The 22827-nt window shown below is 33.2% G+C and overlaps 4 protein-coding genes across 4 annotated transcripts; 1 reads left to right on the forward strand and 3 right to left on the reverse strand.

The window, feature by feature from the left end:
- Positions 1-423: 423 nt before the first annotated feature.
- LOC132033129 (hexokinase-2, chloroplastic) lies at positions 424-5151 on the reverse strand. Its single transcript, XM_059423012.1, has 9 exons — positions 4544-5151; positions 3670-3820; positions 3400-3582; positions 2932-3006; positions 2673-2828; positions 2489-2584; positions 2254-2387; positions 1868-1949; positions 424-1118 (listed from the first exon to the last, which is right to left on the reverse strand). Exons 1-9 carry the CDS (start codon positions 4828-4830, stop codon positions 780-782), a joined length of 1503 nt encoding a protein of 500 aa, XP_059278995.1. The 5' UTR covers positions 4831-5151; the 3' UTR covers positions 424-779.
- A 2402-nt stretch (positions 5152-7553) lies between these two features.
- On the forward strand, positions 7554-9652 carry LOC132035269 (WEB family protein At1g75720). The gene is made up of 2 exons (XM_059425542.1): positions 7554-7858; positions 8906-9652. Exons 1-2 carry the CDS (start codon positions 7703-7705, stop codon positions 9368-9370), a joined length of 621 nt encoding a protein of 206 aa, XP_059281525.1. The 5' UTR covers positions 7554-7702; the 3' UTR covers positions 9371-9652.
- Positions 9653-10114: 462 nt separating this feature from the next.
- On the reverse strand, positions 10115-10702 carry LOC132032368 (uncharacterized). The gene has a single exon (XM_059421976.1). The coding sequence runs from the start codon at positions 10673-10675 to the stop codon at positions 10265-10267; it is 411 nt and encodes a 136-aa protein (XP_059277959.1). The 5' UTR covers positions 10676-10702; the 3' UTR covers positions 10115-10264.
- A 7594-nt stretch (positions 10703-18296) lies between these two features.
- On the reverse strand, positions 18297-22526 carry LOC132033130 (uncharacterized). The gene is made up of 4 exons (XM_059423013.1): positions 22086-22526; positions 21124-21375; positions 20921-21021; positions 18297-19193 (listed from the first exon to the last, which is right to left on the reverse strand). The coding sequence occupies exons 1-4, from the start codon at positions 22340-22342 to the stop codon at positions 18532-18534; spliced, it is 1272 nt and encodes a 423-aa protein (XP_059278996.1). The 5' UTR covers positions 22343-22526; the 3' UTR covers positions 18297-18531.
- Between the last annotated feature and the right edge of the window lie 301 nt (positions 22527-22827).

The following is a 22827-nucleotide window of genomic DNA, read 5'->3' on the forward strand; positions in this document are numbered from 1 at the left end:
TAAATTTAAAAAATTGCAAAAGATGTATCTTTAAATGTAAATTTCCGCTAATTTTCTTTTCTCATAGTTCTTGTAAACCTAACAGACAAAGTTCAGTGAATAATGGACAAAGCAAAGGATTTACTCTTGACAAACTTAAAGCAGTGCGTACCTAAGAGACGATTTTAAATATATCCTCAAACATAAGGGACCATTTTTGTCATTTAATTGTGCAATTGAAATTTCATTATTTATTCTTCTTTCTTTTTCTGTTTCTTTGGGAAAAAACTTAGGAATCATTCTAGACATTAGATCTGTTGATGTCATGAAAATTTTAACTTCCAAAATCTTGTAATTAATCAAGTTTTTGTTGTATAAAGAATAAGAACACAATTTCTACCAAAATGTGGTTGTGCAACCAATCCAAGAAACAAACTCAAAAAATATCTCAAATGCCACAAAAATGTGCTTATTCATCAAAGTTATAAGCAAACAAGATGTTCTATATTTACTAATACATCTGCTTTTATCACATATAATACTTCGCACTGCATAATACAACAACACTCTGCATAATACAACAACATCTACGCCTCAGTCCCATACAAGTTGAGGTCTGGTATTTGAATCCCCACTTCTTTCGTACTTCACTGCTGCATAATGGCAGTTTAAAAATGGCATCACAAACAAGAGCCTCTACTTAAAGAATGAGAAATCCAATAATCAATACTTCTTTAAAAAATTCTAAATTGCAAATGCTCTTTACCAGCCATGTAAAAAGACATGAAATTTAGCAATTCCTAAAAATCATGTTCATATTTTGAGTTTGCAGCAGCTAATAATGCAGCTCCAATTCCTGATCCATCTTTTGAATGTTCTATCACTACATTTTTTGAAATTTCCGATCCGAGAAGCTCTGTGACAGCTTCTTGGAGGTATCCCCTGTACTGAGGATAGTGCTCGTATAAGCCTCCATCCATCGCTACAACTGTTCTCTTACCAAAGATGACGCCTTTAGAATCTTCCTCCATTTTTTGTAGAATCCCAACAATTCCTGCACCAGCCAAACGACCCCCTCGTTTTGCAATAGTGTCGCAGATGTCCACGACTGTTTTCCTTGCACTTAGATCGGATTTCATCTGAAAACCGATTATTAAAAGCAAATTGTGAAAATCAAAAGGCTCGTAGACAGCTTTCAGGTGCTACATTTTCATACTGTGTATAACGTGGACAGTCAGTTTCTTACACACACTAACGAAAGGAAATTATTTTCTGAAGAACTTCTAGTGCTAGACAAACTAAGAAAGGAAATTCTTTTCTGAAGAACTTCTAGTGGTAGACAAACTAATCTTTTTAAGAATATTGGACTGAGACGGGCTTAACAAAACATGGACGATGAGAAATTGTATGCCGACTCCAACTTGCTTGGGATTGAGGCAGAGGCGGATCTAGGATTTAAATTCTAGGGGTTCAACATCTTAAATTTTTAGCACTAAACCATTATATTTCTAAAGTTATGGGTTCATATCTACTATTTATTGTAATTTTAATAAATTCTTACACATAAATTTATGCACCGCATCGAAAGTTTGGAGTTCAAGTTATAGTGCTCCATCCGCCTCTGGATTGAGGCGTAATAGTAATAGTAGTAGTTGTTGTTATTAAGCGTTTAAATCTATAAACATAATTCTAAAAAGGTTCTGTATAACAGATCCTAAGCCTTTTAAATGTTGTCTTTGGAATGAATATAGATCTTCAAATGTAGGGTTCTTCAACAATTTATTATTGGACAACCATTATTAAATCAGAAAAAAAAAAGGAACTAGAAGATAGGTGAATGGAAAGAGTACTGCAAAATAATTTAAAATACGACAACTAAAGAATATACCCCAGCCATATCATAGAGGACAGATTCAACAGCTTCAAGATCTCTCGATGTATCCTGCTGCATGGCACATATATCAGGTGTCCTATATGATGCAGATCAGACCGGGTGAGCATAAGCAGGAAGCATAGGAGACCAATTAATACATGACATGCAGCATAATAACAGGCAACAGCCACAGTAGCGAAGCTTCTATATCTGATAAACTAGCACTCCTTCAGAATATAAAATATAAGACAAACAAAATCAACACAAAGTTTGCAGATTCTCGAAATGTAGATATAGCCACAAAATATAGGGTGGTTTCAACTTATTCATGGAACAAAAGGAATAGTTGCAAAACCATGACATACAGAGCTAGTAAATACTACTAGTAATTATGTAATTACCTCAACAAAAATGGAGTGATTAACTTTTCCGGAACATAGCTGCCACCAAATAAGCCACCAACCTTGGCCATTTTGACCAGCACCCGTCTTACAATTTCTCCAAGGTACATACCCGAGATTGTCTTTTCAAAGATCTTCATCAAGAAATATTACAGTAGAAAAGATCAGAAAAACAGTTCGATTCCAAGTATATGAAGAAAAGAAACTTCCATGTCTTAGAGTCAATAAAACTTGCCTGCTCACCAGGGTTAATGCTCTCGGCGTCCATTTCTCTATCAAACTCAGTTAAAGGAAGGCCATTTGAGAATGCTCCCCATTCAGTATTCACAATCTAAAAGATAATCATACATCGGCTATTATCTCGAACTCAATGGTTGCTCATGAAATAACTTGAAAAAGGAGAGTTGAACTCTACTTACCGTTATTGGAGATTTGGACATCCTTTTTGCCAGTTTAGGTATAGCATCCGCGCGTTCTACATAGCAAGCATTGGTTCCAGTCCCAAGAATGACAGCAACCATGACATCATCATCCCAGTATCTTGCACCGGCAAGTGTTCCCACAGTGTCATTGACCTAACTTGACAATGACAGAAATCATGAAATGATGGAACTAAGAAGCGCCAGGCTATTTTATCCAACATTTCTTCAATATGCATGAAGTTGAGAAAGAACCTACCAGGGCAGACACTTGCATATCCATTCCCTGCCTTTCCATGGCTTCATTTAAACAAGCAACAACATCTTTTCCTGCCTGTTCCATGTTATGCCGGAATCAAAAAGTAATCCGCAGGTGAAATGAAAAATGATAAGAGAGACTGAGTTAAAAATCAATACCAAGGAACTCATCTATTCTAGTTTGGAATCCAGTATTTTTGGATTACAGGTTTATCAAATAGATGATTCCAGTGGTTGATTAAAAAAATGCAAAAATGTTTGTTGAAAGTTGTAGTATTGCGAATGAAATTGACCATCTTTACTGAAACTGAAATTGGGCAGCATTGATAGACCATTGTATGAGGATGCTTGAACTTGAGTCATCTTAGCACTTCTCAGTTGGTAGCAACTGTTTCCAATAAATATTTTACTCACCCCCAACCTGCCATAGGCTAAATTAACACAAATGAGAGAGTCAAGAAATACTAACAGTTCCAGAGACGGCAAAACCCTTTGTCCACTTGATTAGGATGCCGGATTTTATTGAAGTCTGTTTCACTGGAAAAGAGAATGTAAATCCTATTTCCCTTGTCCGTCCTTGTGGCAACTCAAAATTACCACCTTCCTTTTGTGCAAATTTTCCTAGCGCAGAAGCTATGAAATCGAACAACTCCTAGAATAAACCAATGTGAAGATGAATTTAAGTACAAAAAAGATAGAATTGGTCAAGTCGCATTATGACAAGAAACAGTAAAACAACCTCGGATGTGGCAAACATCAATTCTTGAGGTATAGAGACTTGCTCAAACTCAGTTGCGATTACGCGCTCTTCTTTACCACCTAACTGCACCCTTAACACTCGGAAATTTGTACCACCAAGGTCCAATGCATAAAACAAACCTTTCTCATTCCTTAACAAATCATAAAAAGTTGTAGCATAAGAACAAGCTCAACAATCAAACAAGCAAAGGAATAGAAACTACAAATTGCAAATGTTGATACACACAAATATATTAATTAATTAACTAACTAAAAACATGCTCCTTCTATCAGCTCAAACTTTTAAATGAGAGTCACACATATCAATATGGCAGCAAAACAGACAAAATGTCCTTGGTTCAAATCACATCTCCGCCTAAAACAGTAAAAAATATTTCGTTTCATGAACAAAAATCAGGCCCACATGTGAGGGCATGTTTAGACATAATACAATCATTCATCTTTATTCTTTTAAAATGAGATGGCTACACATTTCATTGCGAAAAAGATTTAAGTCTTTAAACACTGCCATTCCTTATGATTTTGCCCGTTAAATTAAACTTCTGAAGTACACACAATACTCAAAAGTAACTATAGCTGAAAATAGGTAAAAATAAAGGACACAAATAACTGACCGGATTTATTGTTTGTTGTTTCTACCGGTATGCATTGGTTGTACATTGATTATACGCAGTTATAGACATGTTATACATGAGACTTATATTATACATTCGCTGGTTAGTTTTAGTTTAAGCAGTTGGATAGGCGGCTATTTAAGTTAATTCTTCAAAAAGTTGTAATGGCAACAAAAATAGCACCTTCAGTATGTAACTGAAACAAAAAAGTCAACAAACAAGATAAATTTAGTAGCATACCCTGTTGGTAAAGTGTCAACATAACTAAGGATCATCTTCAGATCACTGCCACCATCAACGGCAAGCCCGGCCCGCATATCAACGGCCATGGCATCCGCCACGTGGCGCAAAACAGGAAGTGGAGTAGCACAGTCTTTCTTCAACTTAGTCAAAATTGGTGCAACTCCTAAACTATCACTAGATCGGACGGCAGACATAATGACACGTGGCTTAGAGACCCTTTTATGAGATGGTGATCGTGAAACATGGAAGGATCGGACGGCCGGCGAACTAACAGTGACCGACATTTTGGTATAGTAATTAATTTAATTAACTGCGAGATTAACGAGAGCAACGTGTGACGGAGAAAAAAAGGAGAGGGAAAGGTACAATAAATGGTGAGAGTTGTATAGTTGTGATCTTAATTTAACACTATAAAGTTTCTATTTAATCGAGTGATGGTAAGTTTGAACAGTTGGATTTGAATAAATTAATGATGAAATATATATGTGAGGATTTAACGAATAATATACGACTTTGGTGTGGGGAGTTAACCAACCAACTGTTCGTTACTTTCATAGTGCTGAACTACTAATAACTGTAGCAATTCCACTATATGCGAGCTTTTCTTCCCTTTCTGCTTCAACTAAAATTTAATTAGTACTAGGACTAACTTTTTTGATACTTATATGATTTAGCACGAATTTTGATTTTTTTTTTATATATCTTATATATTGTTTAATATGCTTTAAAAAAATATATGATTTTTTATATTTAATAATTTTTAATTTAAATATCTCACCGACAAGTTTAAGACTATAAAATTCAAAAGATATTTTAGAATACATATATCTTTAGTTTAAAATCAATTATTCAAAAATAACTCTTTTTTCAAAAGGAAATCATGTTCTGTCAAATTAAGACACATAAAATAAGACAGAGAGAATAAGACGTTTGGCACATAGCAAGTACTCTTAGGGCTCGTTTGATAACTAAGTACGATAAGACCAAGGATAAATAATTTCGGATTATATTTATGAAAGGTTTAAAATTTATCCTACTTTTAATGGGATAAAATGTTGTGATAACTAATCCGGGATAAGCTATTATGGTCAATTATCCCATAACTTGTTTCCAACCAATCGACTCCTTTGACATATCTTAATACTTTTATAATTATAAAAACATATCATAATGGTAAAAAGAAGAAGTTTAAAATTAAAAAAAATACATATAAAAAGGGTATATCATTTTTGTAGAACATACTAAAAATGGTCAGAGTGCCAAATTATAAAATGCAATCAAGTTTCTCCTGGTTATACAGAAGTAAAGGAGCGGCGGACAAGACGATGTTGACAAGAGAAGAAGTGGCTGCCTGCTTGGATTTTTTCACTTCTTTGTTTGCTTTTGGTTTGTGTCGGAGTTTCAAATGTTTTCTTGATGACTTGTTTGACCTGCTGACTGTGTCCCCACTGTTGGTGTTGTGGATAAATACCAATTTTAAATACTCCTAGTTTGGATAATTGAAATGGAAAATTGACGGAGATGTTCATGCAATAAAAAATAATTAATCTAACAAAAAATATTATATTTCACACATATTTGGAAAAAATATATTTTTTAGGTATGTACATGGTATAAAATGGTATATTTTCGAGATATACAAGTCACATGTTGTATAATACAATAACTTAATTTAACTATTATTACTGCTATAAATTACTTCGGGACACAGAATTACGTCAACTATATATCCAAAAGTGTTGCGCAATTTCTTAATAGGTAAATAAATTTTATAGATGGGTAAAGGTCGGTAATTTGTTTCTTTTTTTTGCACTGAATGTCCTTCAAAGGCGCTGGTCTTCGCTTAAAAAAAACCAAAATACCCTCGGTTTGCTCGAAACCCACCAATAAAAAAAGTAAAAAAAAACAATTTCGCAAGGCAAGGCTTCGTGAAAATTCTGCCTTAAGGCGGAATCAAAAGTTTGCCTTGCGAAATTTTGCGAGGCAGATTTTTTTTTTTTTTACTCTGCTGGAATTCTACTAAGGCCTAATTTTGCTACGAAATTCTGCCTTGTGAATTTTTTTTATTTTTTTTTACACAGCCAAGGTTCGGACCCAAAACCTCGGGGTATTTTAGGTGAAGGGCAAAAAATAAAGACCAACAATTTGAGGGTCAAAAATTAAAGATCATCCCCGAATAATGGCAATCGTGCAAATGGCCCAATTTGTTTAATCCGCCTGCATAGTCTTGTAGAAGTGTAGAGATAGCGGTTATTGCCTACTTTCCGGCCCTACTTCGAAAAATAGAAAAAATATCCACTTTCATGAAGTCTCGAACTCCATAGGTGAAACTACAAGATAATCACACATAAATTTACAACGCCACGATGGCAATTATGTTTCAATTAAAGGGGCTAAAAATGGATATTTGTGAATTTTACCTTGTAAAAGTCCCCTATTGAAATTGGACAATTTGCACGATTCGGGGGTGGTCTTTAATTTTGCCCCTCAAATTGCTGGCCTTTAATTTTTGCCCTTCGCCTAAAATACTCCAAGGTTCTGAGTTCGAATCCCGGCTCAGTAAAAAAAAAAAAAAAAATCGCAAGGCAGAATTTCGTAGTAAAATCAAGACAAACAATATGCCTTAAGGCAAACTTCTGCCTTAAGACCGAATTTTCGCGAAGCCTTACCTTGTAATTTTTTTTCTTACTCAGCGTGTTTGAACTCAGGGCTTGGGGATATTTTTTGCCACTATTTTAAGCGAAGACCAAAAATTAAAGACCAGCAATTTAAGGGACAAAAATTAAAGACCAGCGCCTTTGAAGGACAATCCGTGCAAAAAAATGATTGAAATTAGGAGTAATTAGGTGGCGGTTGGGCTCTAAGTTAAAAATGTCCTCTTCGTTTGTCAAAATCAAAGTAGGCCTATCAAAAAGACCACAAAATAGCCCATATAATCCGGCCCAATTTACCTGAGCTTCTACTTGAATCAATTCTATATTTTTACCAAAAGAAAGAGCAGAATAATTCCAATGAAGTGGACATGAAGAAACGAAGCTCCACTTCTCCATCTTCTTTGTTTCCACTTTTTAAGCTCTTTTATAATCTCTCCTTCAGCAAACACACTCTTGCAAACATAAGATACACATCTAATCGATAATAGCGTTGAAACTGATAATGGAAAATATGGAAGAATCAAAAGGAGGAGTGACGATGATGGGGAAGGCGGAAATTGATACGAGGGCTCCATTTCGTTCGGTTAAAGAGGCAGTCATATTGTTCGGAGAAAGAGTTCTTGCTGGCGAGCTCTACTCTTCTGACAAGTTCAAACAGGTACTCCATCATATTCCCTCCATTCATGTTACACCTTACTAATAAAAATAGAATTTAACTTATATATGCGAATAATAGAATTTTTTACACTATCAGAGTTCTTAATGTATTTGCAGCACGTAATTTGGCTTGTCAAATTAGTGACTAATTCGCCTTTTAGAGACAATTATATGTAGTTGTCTCTTAGGTGCTTAATTGAACTTTTGTTAACTATGGCTATAGGTAAAATGAAAGTTCTAGTCTGATCAATTTGTGAATAGTGCGTATTCTTCTTAAAGTATATATATTCATCAAGCTTAATGTATACGTCGGGTGCAGGGTGCAGTTTCCTATCCATGTGTACTGAAATATAATGATGTAATATATGTTATTCACTGTGAATTTGCGTAACTTGAAAGAAGAAGAAGGATACGAGATATTCATCCCTAGTCACTATGGACGTATTTATTCAATTGATACATCTGAAAGGTTCAATTTTTGAATTATTGGATCCGTATGAGATCAAATCTCATGTTATTAGTAGTTCAGTGATAGACCGGTACTAGATCATTAATCGAATATTTGTAAATTCAATTCTTATTTAGAGAGATTTGATGGACTATGAATTCTTTAATTCAAAATCTAAGGGGAAGAAGAACAAAATGAACTTTGCTTAAGCGCCAATACAAGTATAAAATGTTGGAGAATAAAGACTAATATATATAGTGAAAAAGAGTGAACCGACTCAAAGTATCCTTCGAAGAATAATTAAACTGTTTGGAGATACTAGATCAAAGATTCTGATCAATCTTCAATTTTTGCAACGAAGTATTCTATCTTTTTTATTTCAAGTACTGTACACTTTCTAATATTATATATAGTATATTATAATACTATAAAATTCAATAGACTAAGTTACCAACAACAACGTAACAGGTAACTAATGTTTATACTAGTAAATATAATCTGATAACTTACTATGACATGTTAAATTTCATTACTATTGATATCATAAATATTATTTACCCTATCAGTGTATAAACTTGAATTTTTTTCTGTCGATAATAGAAGAAGCAGGATGGATCGAGTGAAGACGACAGCGACGAACCGTTTAATAATGGGATAGCAGCTGATGATGAGCTAATTGAGACTAAACAAAGACTAGAAAGGGCAAGAGAAGAAAGATTGGTAATGGCTACTTGTCTTTCTTCTTTAGAAGAGGAACTTGAACGCACAAGAAATGAACTTGATAAGCTAAAAATTGAGCAACAGCAAGTTATGGTATCAGAAATTGAAGACCTAAAATTTATAGAGAAGACACAAATTATGGCACATGAAAATGTTGAGCTTCAGAAAAAAAGATACGTGACATTTGCAAATCCTTCACAAGGCGATGATGATGTTGTCTTACAGAGCCATCCTTCACTCAAGAAGAAGAAGAAGAAAAAAATACCCCTTAATATTCCACTCATAAGGGGTTTTTTTTCAAGGAAGAGAGGTAGTACTAATTCCGATAATATTCAATATGCTTGAGTTTAAAACGAACAAAATATGCAAGTCTCTGTCTGCCCTTTAGGAGATCTGTGGGTTTCCGTCCAGTTTGAATCTTCGGAGCACTGAGATCGATTTCAGCATCACAAGAAGTAATATATGCAATTTTCTACATATAGCTTATAATTTCCAATGGTTTTGCTTAAAATCAAAGTGTGAAGTAAGGTTGGTTAATTATACATGCATGTTTGAGCTAGTGAAGTTAGATATGTTTCTTTGAGTAAAATTTTCAATAAGGTTATATATACTATTACTTGAATGATATGAATTCCTTTCGCTTCTTGTACTAATAATTCAAGAATTATTACTTTTATGTTTTTGTTACTCATATTCTCAATCCAGTAGGAAGGCAATTTACAATCTTCACACTATTATATAAAATAGCTAACAAAACCATCGTAAATCTTAAAATAAAATTGTTCTTTTTTATAGTTATTGCAATGGATGTCCTGAATAAAATTGTTTTTCAACAGTGTTCCGATGGGACGGGCCGTCGGGAAATGGCATTCTAGTAGTGTTGTATAATGTTTTAATCCAACTTTGTAGTTTGATAAGGAATTAAAAACAAGTAAAAGCTCTTAAGAACTCGTTTAATAAATAAATAAATAAACCTTATGCTGGTTAATTATCTTAATATCATCACATAAAATCTAAAAATCCACCTTGTAATCTGTCAAGATCAATTTAATTTTCAAAATCAAATAAGCTAACTTAATATAATTAAGCTGAAGATATTCCACATATATACTTTGTTTAAATTTACAACATCAGATTCGAACGCATAAAATTCAAAAAATCAACACAAGCTACAAGCATGGTTGCACCATAATCACTTTAGCGAAAAGAAGAAGAAGAAGGAGGAGGAGGAGGAGATAATCACACAATAACGTCCGATTTTCTACCACTAAAAATTCCTTGATCTTGTGAAGACTTGTTGAAGAACTCTATACAATCGGCAATAGCTTCATTATAATGAGAAGTTGATGAGTAATAGGAACTACACGAAGTCTTGGGCGGGTCGGGCATGTCACACGACCTCCGCCTCTGTCCTGAGCCCAGCCCGGAGGCTGACATCGATGCTCCAGCCCGATTCGGCCTCCTCCGGCCGGACGTTGGAATGGGAAAGACGAACCGCATGATGATCTTGCGGAAGCGATCAAAGAGCTTCATGGCTGAGAAATTGATCAATTTATTAGAAGAAGGCCTAATAGCTTGTGAAGATTGAAAATTTTCTGAAACTTGTATAACAAAGCTTTCTCTTTGAATAGAGGCCTTGTTAGTGTACATTATTGTTCTTCTCCTTTGATATTAGAAAATTTTCACTCAAAAGCCTTTGTATTTTGTTCTAAGTTCTGGCTATAAGGTTATATATATTCATGACAAGGAAAAGTTTGATGTCTCAAATCTTTAACCATGTGACCAAATCATATGTATGGGCTTCTGCTGTCCTTTCAAAGTATATTTATTTATTTAGATTGCTGATTTCATTAAACTTCCAAGTAATAATCATGTCTTGTACTATAATATAGAAATTTACTCAGAAAAATCAAAGACTTGGTTCAAATAATCATGTTAGCATGGTAATAATATCCCTGACTCAACATTCTTTTTGAAAATAACTCTTATGAATAGCTATATATTGACAAACTTAGAGGTATATATGCATGTTTAGCAGAGCTTGTAACTCCATATTAAATCAATGGGTTCAGAATGAGTGTGATTGTATTATATGTATGCGTTTTAAAAATATTTTTCACATATGGATGCATCACTACAAAAAATAAATAGGAATTTTAGCGACGATAGTTAAACAACAAAAATACTCGCTAATCTTATTTAACGATTAATGATAGATTAAAAAAAAATTGTTAGCTGTGAGCTATTTAGTGATAGATCAGTGACGAATTTCATAACATATTCTTTTTGTGTGTGTGTGTGTGTGACGAAGCATAAGCCGACCCAAAAGTAATGCACTAAAATTGTATTCAAATAACTCCTCCTAGATCTGCCTCTTTGTTTTAGAGGGTATTAATCCATGCATGTGAATAAGTTATAGATGCATACATGAAAATTATCATCTAATCACAAAAGTGGGTGAATTTTTTCCATACAAAGATCGAGCATCAACTTATTTATGCATACCTATAATTAATTAACTCCCATAATCTCACTTAAAAATGCAAATGATATATGTTCAATGTTCGAACAGGGTTTATCCGAAAAGCTATAATATGATGACTTGCTAATCACATTTATATTTAAAAAATGATTAAATTAGTCGAAGACAGCAAGTTCACTGAGACATGATTGACTGGCCTAGTTCCTAATTAAAAGAAAAGAAGTTTTAAAGTACGACATCAATGAGTATGTATGAATAATAACTTGCCTTTTTTCCTAAGATAATATTCTCTAAGAATCACTCCCGAATGAGTACTGCATGTGCAAGGGCCTATATCATACGTCAGAAAATATGTGTTGCTTCGAGTTTAAATTCTATGAGATTACTTTTTTAAAAGGGTTATCAGCTCGATTAATTTGGCTTTACCATTGGATGTAAAATCATTTCATTTAAAAAGTTGCTTTGAGTTCAAATACTATGGTTATTTTGTTCGTACCTCGATTATTTCACCAGATATATATTGTCTCGATCTCCCACCAACATGAAGGTTGCACTTCAACTATCTTATTTGTTGTCTTCTGCACCAACACAAAGGTTGCACTTTAACTATTCCACAAGGTATATGTTGTCTCTCATTAGCACAAGTATCGGATAACTCTGTATGTCTAGTAAGGCTTTGTTGTATCGCACCATTATAAGTATATGGTAATCAAATCATGTCAAATACGAATATTCGCACGCGACTCTTCAAATATTTATTAAGTCACACAAAATGTGATGCAGAAAATATGAGAACTTCAAAAAATTAGGGCTGTTCTTTTTTGATAAAGTAAGAAAATCAAGGTAGTTAATTGGTGCTAAATTTCACAAAAATATCAAAGAGTATGATAGAATTTTAGTAAAAGGACTACTTGTAATAATTGCCAATATATGAAAATCTTCATAAGAAAACAAAAGAATGAAAATAGAAGACAAAACTTTGATTGGAATGAGCATGGAGGAAAAGGGAAAATGTGTAAATCCAGCCCATGGAATGGAACCTGCAATCAATTAGAGTCCAATCGTAAAGACAGTTTGAAAACCTTGGTGGGTTCTGGCCCAAGATATGCGGTCTAACTCAACCCATGGACAGTGCTATTCGGGCAATTTGCAAGATTGTCCTTCACTGGGGTGGTCTTTAATTTTTGGCCCTCGAATTAGTGGTCTTTAATTTTTTGTCCTTCGCTACAAGCCTCTTGGTTCCAGGTTCGAACCCCCGCTCAGTCAAAAATTGAAAAAAAAAAAAAAAGTGCAAGGCATAAGTTGGGGTTGTGAATCCAGCTTATGGCTTGCGATTTTTTTTTTTTTTGTTTTTTTTTTTTTGACTGAGCCTGGGTTCGAACCCCGGATCTCTGGGTGTTAAGCAAAGGAAAAATATTAAAGATCACCAATTTGAGGGACAAAATTAAAGACCACCCCAAAAGAAGGGCAATCCGCGCAAAAAAATGATGCTATTCGAGATTCAACGATATGATTTGCACCTTTTTAAGTTTTTAAAGTATTTAAATTATAGCCAGTATTTATATTTCAGCACTGAAACAGAACATTGGACATTGTTAGTCCAATCACGAAGGTCATCCAAACTTGCGTAGCAATTATCTTCATGAATTGGAAGTTTGTGCACTTTGCTTGAATATACGAAAACTGAGGAGTACAAGAAAATGAGATGTTCACGCTCTCGTTGGATGTGATTTTCAATTACAATGGATAAACTAACGAAGGAAAGAATTTAATTTAATCATATAATTGAATCGGGTCTCATCCCTTCAATTCATCGTTGCATACGCCAATGAGAAAAGAGAAGAGCTTTGTTGCCTGATATTATTAGAATTTAGAGACCTCCAAATGCATTAGCATGAGGATGAGTTATACAGCTTTGGGCTATGCGAATTTCAGACATGAATGTCTGAAGTTGAATTTTATTTAAACAGAAGTTCAAAAGTAAATGGGCAATTCGGACTTATGCCCGTATCTTGAGGTGGTCTTTAACTTTTGTCCCTCAAATCACTAGTCTTAATTTTTGCCCCTCAAATCTTGGTCTTAATTTTTGTCTTTCGGCACTTTAAGTAACGACAAGTGGCCAAAAATACCTTGACATCGAAAAAACAAAAAAAAAAGAAATTCGGATCTATCACCGAATTTCGCAAGACAAAGTTTCATAGAAACTATGCCTTGTTGGGCAAAGTTACATAGAAACGATGCCCTGCCCGACATAGTTCTGTAGAAATTAAGTTATCTGGCATAACTTTATTTCTTCATAAATTATTCCGGACAAAACAAAGTTTCTATAAACTTATGACGAGTGAATTAGTTACTACACAATTTATGCCGGATAAGTTCATTTCTACAAAACTATGCCGAACAAGGCATAACTTTTATGTAACTTTGCCTGACAAGGCATAGTTTGTATGAAACTTTGCCTTGCGATTTTTTTTTTTTAACTCTGCTGGTTTCGTAGACCAGCGAATAAAGGTACGTCGGCCAACAAATTTTCATTAAATGAAAAGCAAGGACAAAAATTAAAGACCAACGATTTGAGGGTCAAAAATTGAAAACCAATCCATATGAAGGGCTTCCACGCAAATAATTGAATTAAGGGCAAAAAACATGTATGTACATGGTAAGAGGGTATATTTACAGAACATGACGATATTTTTCAGTTTACAAAATATATCAATAGACTTGTTACAAAATCTATACGAATTAGGTAAATTAAAAAGAAACAAATAAAACACATTAAATAAGGTAAGAAAATCGTTTTACTTATTTTATCCACTTTTCTCTCTCCATTCAAAATTTAGAGATATAGTTTCGATTTTCTCCAACTTTTGCTTCCTTATTTCATCTACTTTTCTCTCCTCATTCAAAATTAAGAGATATTGTTACCTAATTTTCTCCAACTTTTACTCAAAAAGTCCATTATAATCGATAATTTTTATGTACAAAGTTCATACACCAAAAAACATATATGTATAATTTTCGTATGCAATATTTATAACTGTATAGATTCTTATAATTTTTATATATGAAATATGTATAAAAATTGTATGTGTATTTTGATTATTATAAAGTACATATAAATTGTATAAAATCTAATCAAAGTATGTATAAATTTTGAGAAAAATATGTATAATAAACTTGTAATTGATACAAACCAGATTCCATACAAAATTCATACACCAGAAAATAAATATATATTAATTTTTGTATGCAATATGTATAAATGTATAAATTCGTTATAATTTCTACGTATGAAATATGTATAAAAGTTGTATGCATGTTGTGATTATGACAAAGTATATATAAATTGTATAAAATTTGATCAAAGTATGTATAGATTATGAGAAAGTATATATGTATAATAAGTTTTCTGATTGATACAAACCAATTTCCATCCACATTTCATACACATATCAGTTTTCAACATTTTTAAGACTAATTGATATCGAATTTGTTCGCATTTCATATAGATTGTGCCGCATGTATCTAAAAAATGACATATAGCAGACTCCATACACATTTCATACATATATTAGTTTTCAACTATTTCTAAAACTATAGTTTATATAATTTATACAGATTTTCAAAACACACAATGATCAGAGATATCTCAAAACGATACAAATCAATTTTTATATACAATTAATACACAAGTTAGTAATCAAAAATACTTTGTCATATTGGTTTGAAAATTTATACTAGGAGAGAAGATGGATTTTAGGTATGAAAATGGTGTCTATCATAGAGGGGGAGAGAGAGAGAGAGATAGAGAGAGAGAAATATTTTTAAAAAGAAGAAGAAGTTGAATGGTAATTATCCTAGAATTAAGTCCACATTTAAAATCAGATTTTCTTCCTTAAAAAAAGCCTAAAATTGTGGGTATCCCATTAAGCCCAAATCTGGCATACTTTGTAACTTTGATGGTATGTTTTGTAAATAAGGAAAAGTATCCTTATGTTTTGTAATATAGAATCTTAAATAAGTATTATTAGGTCATTTTCTCTTGAATTAAATATACGAATCTGAAGTTAGATTTGGCCCAAGGTTAGGTCTGAAGTTTCAAATTTCAAATCCAAAATTCTCAAATGCTTTATAACTTTCAACTATATCTTAAATGGCAGTCCTCAAATCTCTACGCACTTGCCCCGATTCATCAATCCCTTCAACAGAATGCAATTAGTTGTTACCATGCTAATTGCTACATTCAACGTTGTATCTGCCGATTCTAATATGATGATTGCGACACATATTTAATGTAAATACTTACCTACAGTTTTGTTTTTATGTGAACCAAGTACATTGCTAAATATATTTGTACATCGCGTAACACATAAATAATTTTTAAACGAAATAATAGCACTGTGAATGCCAGCTCAGTTATCAAAAGAAGTACGAGTATTTAACAATATTAAAGAACAGATTGCCAGAATGCTCGATACCTGTACTGTACATGAATGCAATCTCAGTTTCAAAAATCAAAATATTGGGAGGGGGATGTGCTAACTTACTCAAGTTTCCTGTTCAAAGTTCAAACTACACAATAGTATAATTTAATACAAATATACCCATCATTTTCAGCATTTAAAAATAAGTAAATACAAGATTTTCAGCGATCTCCGTTCATATAATGTATTCCAACGAAGGGGTGGAAAACAAGAACGACGACCACCCTTTATATATACTCCAATAAATAAATAAAACGCAAATGTTTTGGACTTTATTAGTCCATGTTGTAGATCAAGAGCTTATGTTTTGTATTTCGATAACGTAAATGTTTCTACACTCAAGTTAAGTTGACAAAAAAAGAAGAAGAAGGAAACTCTTCGTATCAATTTTAATATGACTTTAAATTTTATGTATTATTGTGCAAAAATAATTTACACTATCACTTTACTTATAAAATATTAGAGGTAAATCTCTTAATAATCATTAGTTGATAATATGGTAACATGCTATCAAAGGATAAAATTCAATCATAGAGTGAAAAAAAGTGTACACTATCGATGTGTATATAACTTAATTTACTCCTTACATATGGTAATCCAAAATATATAGAGTAGAAACCTATCGTAATAGGTGATATAAGATTTTATACAATTGGTGTATATAATTTAAATTATTTTTATGTATGGTATGTAACCCTGGAATATAGAGTGAGACTTTTTGTAATAGATTAAATTTCTCTATAATATAAAAGTCTTTACATCTGTATTGGGTAAAAAATTTTAACAAAGCTGAACGAATGTCGTGGCAACACGTGTAAGCAGGTGTGACTCAGCCACAGTTCAGCATACAAGGCCCCCAGAGGAGACCTAATAAATCAGAAGACATTAAAGGACCCGAATACTCATTGAAATAGGTTGACACCGGCTGGTAGGCAATGGCCAACCATTACAAATAGACCTTGCACCTTTCACGGGACATTAACGAGCTTTATTGTCCTCTTTATTGTTTATCATTAAGGTGGCATTAATTCGTAGTATTATTAGCAGAGGCACAGCTCATGGAATGTGTACCCCTTATCCCAAGTATAAATAGGACTTATCATTTCATTGGCATCGCAACTTATATAGTTAGCCCGGAGACTCTAGCACAAAAGCTTCTCCAAGGCTCAGACTATTTTAACTCCTTATTTTCAATTACATTTCGTTCATATTAAGTTCTATTGCTATTTATCTCATTATTTCGATTATATTGATCCATGTATCCTTGATCACGTATACAAACTTAATTGTACCGATTTTACAGGCAAACAACATGACAAATTACTATTTTTGTATATCTTGAATTATTAATCAATATTCCAATTTGGTTTTAATATTAAACTAATGAAATGATAATCAAAAGAAAGAACCATTAGCTATTTGTGCATATGCAAATGCATGTGTAAGCAATAACTTTACGAGGTCATAGTCTGGACAGTGGGGGTATATTTTTAGCTCATCGCTGCAGTCAAAGTGTTATCATCTCTTTCCATATATTAAAGTAATTTTGCTATGGTCCCAATATTGACCCCACGTGCCCTTCTTAATGACCAGCTCATTCATTAATAACATCCGAAAGAAAAAAAGAAAAAAAGCCTATATGTGATTGATTGATTCATGCGGTTACTACAACTTTTTCCCTTAATTTTGGTAACAATAAGAACTGTAATTATCATTATCAATCAATCAATTAGGTACTTCAATAAATTACTAAGAGCACTATCATCATATTGTCTTCCTTTTCAGTCTTTTTTGACTCATTTCTGGCCCCAACTCTGGAGAAATTAATCATCCACAGTTCAAAGCTATCCTTAGTACTATGATGCTTCCTTTACCCTACTTCTATCCATAGCCTTCTGTTTCTTCACCTTTAGTTTTTGCAGCTTTCGAAGAAGAAGAAGAAAAGAAAACCCTGAATTAAAAAAAAAAAAAAAAAAAAAGTTTAAGTTCCGTTTGTCATCAGTGTATATCTTTTTATAGGTTAAATTTACGTATAACAACATGTAAAATCTTCATAACAAGCTTGACATGCATGATAACATGAAAAATAGAAGAATAATTTGTTATAGATGATTAAATTGATACATGTTAATTGTAAAAAAAAAAAAAAATGTTGCCAATGTATATAACCTAAATCCTAAATAAAAAGAATATGGTAGGGTGACAGAATTTGACATAGAAAATGACAAGTACAATGTAGAAGGACAGCATTTTTTTCGAGCATAAATTGAGGGGCCATATTTAAGATATTTATGGCACAGCTGGATAGCTCAAACTTAAACCATCAATATATTACTCACCTCAACAAACTAAACAATATGTAAAAAAGCAAAATAAATAAAAATATGTACAAAAATCATAGTTGGATCAGTATTACCTCATCGAACTAGGTGTTACAATTTTTAATCAACCCGAAATTAGTTACATAAATTAAGGGCACAACAAAAAGAAGATAACAAACTAAACCGTACAAATAGCTGAAGTACATATAGAGAAAAACGTTAAACCAAAGATTCCAAAGCTTCGTATATCACGACAAAGCATGGAAGTATTGCCCTTGGATTAAATACGTATAATTCCTCGAGATTCGAGTAGATCCCAGCGTAGCCGGCTACGGAGTCGTACACAGCTGATAAGCCAGAGCCAGAACAGCTCTCCTCCTCCTTCGGCGGAGAAGTTGCCACATCCTTCGCCGTCTGCTTAACTCGTCCGGCAATAACCCGACACACCAACATCGCCCTGCGTCGGGTGGTGTTGTTTCCCAGGCAATCGTGGGCCCGCCCACTGCTTGCAGTCGTGCGGACCCCACTAGTTTTGTTTCCTTGGAAGCCATGGCGTATGGTAGTGCAGACTCCGCAGCCGGGTACGGAGCCACACAAGCTGGATGAGCCACGTGCACCGAGGGTGCACGTAAGGCTCGTGCAGTAAAATCTAAGTAGCTCATTTCCATCAGCAGCGCATCTTGGGTTTTTCTTGCCTGTAGCAACTGCATGCATCTTTACGGCGTCCCTGCAATCCTCGAACCGTTGGATCGTGCGCTTGGTGTTATGGACCTTTAATATCCGTTCGATCTTGCAAATCGGATTGTCCTTCTTGAGCCAGCTTGATTTGAAGATAATTTCCACTATGTTTCGACTTGAATCTTCTGGACCCAACTCTGAGACTGAAAATATAAAGTCCTTTAATTTTTAGTTTAATTTAATAATACCGTGAAACCTCTATATAACAACCATCATTTATAATAACAGTACATTATAACTGTCAAGTTTCTTTAGTTGATTTTTCATATCAAGTTATATTATTATGTTCTTCATAACAACATTCGATATAGCAACAAAAGAATATTCGGACAAACAACAATATTATAGAAAAATTTGACAATAATTCACGATTCACATTTTGCTTTTTAAGAAAGGACAGGCCAAATTAATCGCAATCAATTACAGGAATTTTCACATCGATTTTGTTTTATTCGGGTCAATTTCATTCGACTGTAATGTGTGAACAAGAAAGGAAAGTAAATTAACGGGGTCTCACTTCTAGTTGGTAAGCTATCAAATCTTACTGGTCAACAAGCAATCAATTATAGATATTAATTAACTAATTAGGAAATTAGTTAGGAATAAGTTTCTCCAAAATTAGTACTATAATAAATAATTAGAACTCAAATAGCAAAACAAGATAAGAAAACGTTCTTTATTAAGTGGAGTGGGCTACCAAATGTTGATAATTCAAAGACAAATAGTATCTCAGTAGAAAAGATTCGATTCTTCTTATGTGTGCATTAAGTTTGGTTTAAACAAAACAAAATAATCTTCAATATTATAAAACTAAAAAAATATTAATTTTAGTGGGAGCAATTTAGGGCGTCATATTGTCGGTGGGGCAAATGATAATAAATAAAAAGAAAATAGTTATAGCCAATTAAATTTTTCATCCACGTAACTGTACAGTTCCTTTCGATTTTATGAATAGGTAGTTGGAAAATATTACTCCACTAGATGGTCCTTTAAATATTTAAGTGGTGTATATATAGTACAGTGACTGTTCCACAAAAGAAAGGCAAGTATTTATTGGGGGTTCAACCAATGCATCACAAAATATATTTAACACTTTTGACGTACTTTTTTCGTGTTTTTTAAAAGATGGACAAAGTCCCATGGATAAAATTGCATTAACAATTCCGTTTTGCCTCCACTACCACAGTTTGAACTTTGCCTAAAACAAATCAAAGCTTAAATGTTGTCTAAAGCTCGTCTCTTTTTACAAGATTGAATCTGCTTTTCTAATACAAAATATGAGCAAATCAAGTATTAAAACGATGATGGATTCTTCTATACACGAAAGCAAGAAAATCAAGGTACTTAAAAAATTGGTAAGTTATCCATTTGGCCGCTCATCCAAAAATATTTAGATTCGCTAGTCAATATACATAATATATACATAAATTATGTGTATATTATGCATCTACCGGCTATTTGTTTTGTTTTTTGTTTTGAGTAGGTAGCTCTTTATGTCAATTTTCCAAAAGAGATTTTGCACCCCCCACCCCTTAATGCCAAACAAAGGATATATGAATATAAATAGGAAAAAAGAACGTAAAACACAAGGATTTAATTTATAGACACGTATAATGTACATCATTTTGATACTATTAGTATATTTATTTAACTTGTTATAGCATAAAATTAACTTGTCTTATACTTTTTCAGGGTACTAATGCAAGCTTTTATGGACATCTATTTATAATTACCTTTTAAGTGATTTAATAGTGTAAAAATAAAGTTACATTGTCAATATATATAAGATAAACTCTGATTGTAAGAGGTATTTGATTTTTCACATATAAACAAGAAATTAAGAGCAACTTTAAGAAAATAAAAACTTTACCAGCATGCCTAACGGCTTGATGATGTTCCAAGCTCTCAATTTTTGGGAAAACTTCTCCACATTCAGGACATGCACATATAGTTGACCTTGGCAAAGGATACCTATAATTTCATAGTTTAATTTCACTCTAATATATAACAATATACCCGCAAAGAAAAATTATTAAGGGAGATGTAAAAATGAAAATTAAACCACATATATACCTGCTAGGATCAACTATCATGTGACACTCATAACATCCAGAGAGCTTTCGAAATTGCATTCCTCTTGAAGAAGTAGTGTACGTGGAACTACCACTACCGTTAGATCTTGCAAGAGACCTCGAACTCGAAGATGATGGGCCATGATGAGAAGTTTTGTTCTTGCTTAGAAGACGAGTTTCTTGGCCTAAACTGCTACTTTCTGGAGAATTATCAGCTCTATGTACCACCCTTGTGTTGCCATGTACAACATCCCTGATATTGAGAAATAATACAATTAAATAACTAAAATTATAATCTCTCTAACAACTTAAACTTGGGTAAAATTTTTAGTAAATAATAATTTTCAGCTCAGATAATTGATAAATAATCATTGTCATGGAGTTTCAAATTTCTATGACGAAACTCCAAGACATTATCGTGAGGTTTCCAATTTTTTTTTTTTTTTTGGAAAGTTTGCTTTACATGGAAATAGAGACTTTCAAGAATAACTATTGGTCCGGAAGGAAAAAGGAGGAAATAGTAAAGTCTAAGCGCACATGGTAGTCCCTCTACGGCAGTTTATTCAACTGGATCGTGACTCCTAAAAACATTCGAAGGTCTAGTCTACAGAAAAGCCCAAATTTTGTAGGCTTAGCTTTTTGGTAAAAAAAGACGGTTACAGGAAGAAATGTCCTATTAATAAATAGATTCACCTAACAATGATTATTTTTTAATTACAGAACCATAAAATGGCTAGTAGAGATTCACTTATGAAATTTAAAACTTCATAATATGATTATTTTTTCAATTACAGGACCATAAATTGGCCAGTAGAAGTTATTCTATCTTAAATTTTAATTTGAGATGTTCACACAATTTAACATGCTACATAAGGCTATGGGTTCAAATGGAAAAAAAGAGTCGTATTTTTGGTAAAGAATCATGCTCGCACATGGTTGAAACGTAATATAATTAAGTAATACCTGAAATTGCATATGGAACTGCAAGAACTCAACTTAGAATAAGCTCCAGCAGCAGCAGTAGATGAAGGGTTCTTGGAAGCAGGGTCATGAACAGTTGAGTTTTCAATTTGTTTGCAAGTTAACAAGTTCTTGAATTGATCCCATGAAGATGGCTGCTTTTGTTTCTCCTTGTTCTGTTTTTGCTGTTTTTTCCTCCTCTTAGAAGGTTGTTTTTGGGTATTTTCTGATGTTTCTGGTAAAAAGGTTAAGAGTGCCATGAAAAGCAGAGCTAGAAAATGAAAAAGAAACAAAGGAATTATGGGAGAAGAAGAGGAGAAAGAGAGAGAGGTTTCTGTCTTTCTATATTACTTTGAATGTAAAAGAGTGTGTAGTTTCTTTCTTTTTATTAATGGAGAGGGATCCAAGAAGGGTGGCCAAAAGAAAGAAGTTGGGGTTCTTTACTATCTACTCCCTCTACTGTATTTAATATTCTGTTTGCTGCATTATAGCATAAAATAATCATCACGAATTTGTCATTTTGTGTTTGCTGCTCGGTGTGAGGTATTTATTTGTATTAGGGTCCTGATTAATTTGAGTTCGCATCGTATAAACTCCATTAAAGAGGGAAGCATTTTCCTTCCGAATTTTTCAATATTCATAATGCGAGACCTCTAATTAAGGATGGAGGGATCTTATCTATCACATGCGCCTTCAAAAACCTCTAAAGTTACATTTTTCATATTCAGAACCCGAAATTTTTTAT

Source organism: Lycium ferocissimum, chromosome 10 (genome assembly GCF_029784015.1).
Source record: "Lycium ferocissimum isolate CSIRO_LF1 chromosome 10, AGI_CSIRO_Lferr_CH_V1, whole genome shotgun sequence".
Classification (NCBI taxonomy): domain Eukaryota; kingdom Viridiplantae; phylum Streptophyta; class Magnoliopsida; order Solanales; family Solanaceae; genus Lycium; species Lycium ferocissimum.